The following is a 4028-nucleotide window of genomic DNA, read 5'->3' on the forward strand; positions in this document are numbered from 1 at the left end:
GTGTGTGTGTGTGTGTGTGTGTGTGTGTGTGTGTGTGTGTGTGTATTTGTCGGTGTATATGTGTGTGTGTGTGTGGCGGGGTGTCCGGGACAAAGGCCTCCCTGAGACCACCCTACAGAAGCACCCAGAAGTCCCAAAGCTGAGCCTGTCTCAAGTGAGACCATGAAGCTAGAGGGAGGTTGGTCAAGGGACCCAGGAGACCCAGACCCTGCGCTCCGGGCCTCATCATGTGTCCAGCCCTGCCCCCACACTGTGGTCCGCCCCACCCCCAGCTCCTGGGCCTGTCTATGGCCACATTGGCGGCTCTCACTTACTTCGGGGCCCACTTTGCTGTCATCGGCCGTGCATCCTCAGACAGGACCCCCTATGAGGCCATGCACCGCTGGGGTAAGTAAGGTCAGGTGGCTCCTGTCGGGGAGGGGACTTCAGGTGCAAAGGCAGTTGGGGAGGTACCCCAGGCTGGGCGGGTAGGGGCCTCCTAGTGGAGCCGGGCTAGGTCAGGCAGTGGTTGTGGGCAGAGAGGGCCACCCTGGGGTCCTTCTGCACTGGGCAGAGCCAAGGGTCTGGGCCCCAGCCTGTGCCTTCATCTCCTGTCCTTGGAGCTTGGGAGCAGGTGGCATCCAGATGGCCTCAGTGTCCTGGGGGGGTTGCTCCGGAACAAAGGGGCCTGGACCTTGATGCATCCTGGGGGCTGGGTCTCAGGCAAGAGCACAGGACGTCAAGGAGGGCAGCTATGGGGGAAACTGAGGCCCAGAAGACAGGCTGTGGTCCCACCTCAGGCCTCCTGGCCGTTAGGCCCTGGGTTTTTATCCCGAAGCCTGAATCCTGGAGCAGGAAGCCCGGGTCTTGGGCCTGGCCTGATAAGAACGAGCACCCCGCACTTGCCTGGTGGCTTTTGAGATATCCCCCGGCAGACAGGAAGCAGAAGTTGGGGGCAGGGCCTCTGGCCTCCGCCTTCGCTCCTGCCTTCTCAGCCTTGGGAGGAGAGGGAGTGGGTGGTGGGTGGTACATCCCGGCCTGAGCAGGGCTCCTGGTCTCTTCAGAGCTCCCAGAAGCCTACCGCCTGAGTGTATCCTTGGGTTGGATTGCAGATGCTGGCCCTGTGCACTGAGGACCCCCGCCCGGGGCATGCCTAACCCTTCTGCTCTCTGTCCCCACCCAGCGTTCTATGTCGGCATCAGCCTGGCTGGGCTCCTGACCCTGGGCGCCATCCTGGGCGCTGCAGCCACGGTGAGGGAGGCCGGGGGCCTCATGGCTGGGGTGAGTTGTCCCTGCCCCCAGTCCCCCGGCCCCTGGGATGGGCTCAGGAGCGCGCAGGGTGGGGAGAGCCCAGGGAGCCTGCCTCCTCCCACAGAGTCCCAGCAGAAACAGAGGCCTGAAGGGTGTGCACCAGCCAGGACGCCCGTCCAGCTGGGCCAACGAGGGCCCCTCCGCCAGGCCCTGCTTCACCCCATCATCCACGGGGGGCGAGAAAGGCAGCGCCGGTCCTCCCAAGCCTGGGGGCCATTGCCAAAGGCCCAGGGAGCGTCTGGTTCTCTTACACCAGAGGCTCTGGGAACCGGCTTCCATTTCCTGTTACTGGGGCCAGGGGAGGCGGGGAAAGCCCCTCCACTGGCCAGGTCACCTGTAGGTCTGCGTTTGTGCTGTGCCCCAAGGGGGCCTGAGCCGCACTGCTCCTTTGCAGCTGTGGAGAAGCTCTGCCTCACCCCACAAGGGACAGTGACCCCTTGTTGCCCCCATTCCTGCTTGTCTCCTTGGGTCTGGCCCCGCCCCCCCAAGGCCTGTCTGTCCTGGGCACAGGCTCTCCTCTCCCGCCGGAACCTGGGCTCCCTGGTGCCCTGGGCTCACGCACCTGCACCCCCACTTCCCCCTGGCACCTGCCCTCCCTGCCTGGGGCCTTCCGGGACGCCTCGCAGGCTCAGGACAGAGTCCCGCTGATGGAGGCAGGCCAGGTCCAAGGACCCAGAGGGGGTCCCACAGGACCAGCCAGGAGGGCCCTCAGCTTCACACAGGGTAGAAAGTGAACACAGAGTTTACTGAATAGCGTGAGTGAGGGACAGAGAGTCCCAGACAGAGGGTCTGGGAGACTTGGAAAGAACAGGAGAGGGAGTCTCTCTGCCTCTTGGGGTTGCAGATTTACACTGGAAAGGGGTCCAGGGTACGTGGTCCTTTAGGAACCCAGGGAAGGGTCTGATCGAAGGTGAACGACAGGTGGACGTTAGGAGTTATTCCATGAATCACGGATGGTAATGGGCATTGACCCCAGCATCCACCCAGGTTTGTTCGATGCTAACAATCCTGGACATGCTCAGGATTTGGATCTTTTTTTTTTTTTAAGATTTTATTTATTTATTTGAGAGAGAGAGAGAGCACATGAGAGGGGGGAGGGTCAGAGGGAGAAGCAGACTCCCTGCTGAGCAGGGAGCCCCATACAGGACTCGATCCTGGGACTCCAGGGTCATGACCTGAGCCGAAGGCAGTCGCTTAACCAACTGAGCCACCCAGGCGCCCGATTCGGATCTTCCTAGGTGTTACCAGGTGTCTGGGGGCCCGGGACAACAGTCGAGAGCGACCAAGGTTCCTGCCTCCCCGTGCGAGTGGGAGCGTAGCTTCTTTGGTTTGCATGGGGAACCAGAGAGCTCGAGTCACTGGGGCCGAGCAGAGAGGGGGCCTTTCTAAACCGGAATCCCTTCAGCCTCCCGAACTCACCATCTCCCTGCAGGTCCACGGGTCCCCCCGGCCTCCCTCTGCCCCTTCTAGCTGCCAGACCCCCACTCTCCCGCCTCCGGCCCTCTACTCCTGCCGACCCCACCCTACCCTGTGAGGGGTTCGCGGGGCAGCGAGCACTGGAGGCAAGCCCCTGGGCTCACGGAGGGCAGCCTTCTGGGCCCCTAGGACTGGCAGTTTCTCGGTCCAGCCTGTGTCAGCAAATGTCTGGTTCATAAACATCTGCAGAAGTGGGGACACTGTCATGTCCTGAAGCTGCGGCCCGGGCGGCCAGCCCGGGGAGCAGCGTGGGACCAGGCAGTCCAGCCCTAACCAGGACCCCGCTGGCTGGTGGGCTGGGCAGTGTGGGTGCAAGCGGCCACAAAGACTCTGGCCGGGAGTCAGGGAGGGAGGGGAGGCCCAGTGGGAGCTGACAGGGCAGGTGGACTGTCCCCCGAGAGCGGAACCCTAAGGCTTGGGGCCTGCCAGAGGGGCGCAGGGCCAGCCCAGGCCTGGAGAGGCCGGGCAGGGGCAGCGGCCTGGCCACCAGGGGACGCCATGGTGCTGGGCCAAAGCTCTGAGCTCTAGGAGGCCGAAGGTGCTGCCCTCCCTGGGTTCCTGCGCCCCGCCCCCCAGCTCCCACCTGCTCTTCCCAGCCCAGATGCTCAAGGCTGCCCGCTGCCCTGGTCCATGGGCCGGGCGGGGGAGCACCGGGGGTCTCGCGTCTGCATCCCCAGCCTGCTCCACCCAGACCCCTCCCTGGGCCCAGCCCCATGGCCCCGTGAGGCCTGCGCCCGCGGTGTCTGACATATCTGTGTGTCTGCACATGTGTAGCAGCACATACGAGGGACGCTCAAGCAGGGAGACCCTTCCCAACGTGCCGGGCGCCGGGCCTCTGTCTCCCCCCGCCCTGCCCGCGCCTTCCTGCCCCACCTCCTCGGGCCTCGCCCCACACAGGCCTCTGGAGCAGGAAATGAACCAGCTTGCCGGGCTGCTAGAGCAGGGCTGGCAGGGGCGGCTTGTTTATTTATATATTTTATTTACAAGGACCAAGAAACTGCAGAGCCGGGCCCAGCTGCACCCAGCAGGCCTGCACCACGCAGGCCCCGGGGATGCGGAGTGGGCCTCGCCCCAGGCCCCATCTGCAGGCGGGCGGGTGGAAGTAGGGAGGGGACTCGCTCTCTCCTGAGGAATGAAATGATTTCTGGAAAATGCTGGTCCCCTGAGTTGGCTCAGGGCCTCCAGCCTGGAGGCAGTGTTGAGCGATGGTTTCCAGATGGAGGAGGCCCTCAGCCAGCCCGGGGGGGGGGGGGGGGGGGGGG

At 64.2% G+C, this 4028-nt stretch overlaps 1 protein-coding gene across 7 annotated transcripts in view; it reads left to right on the forward strand.

Moving 5' to 3' along the window:
- TSPAN32 (tetraspanin 32) overlaps positions 1-4028 on the forward strand; it is an 18192-nt gene that overhangs the window by 518 nt on the left and 13646 nt on the right. For 5 of the 7 annotated variants that reach the window (XR_003209662.2, XM_025878490.2, XM_025878488.2 and 2 more), the window contains exons 2-3: positions 273-387; positions 1163-1260. Coding sequence is in view for 6 of the 7 variants with exons in the window: in XM_025878490.2 (XP_025734275.1) it covers positions 273-387; positions 1163-1260 (213 nt within the window). In the remaining variant the exon portion in view is untranslated. The remainder of the gene's footprint in view (positions 1-272; positions 388-1162; positions 1261-4028) is intronic. The other 2 variants (XM_025878487.2, XM_025878492.2) reach the window with 1 other exon arrangement.

This window comes from Callorhinus ursinus, unplaced genomic scaffold (assembly GCF_003265705.2).
Source record: "Callorhinus ursinus isolate GAN/ISIS: 27379988/994484 unplaced genomic scaffold, GSC_fseal_2.0 scaffold51, whole genome shotgun sequence".
NCBI classification, from domain to species: Eukaryota; Metazoa; Chordata; class Mammalia; order Carnivora; family Otariidae; genus Callorhinus; species Callorhinus ursinus.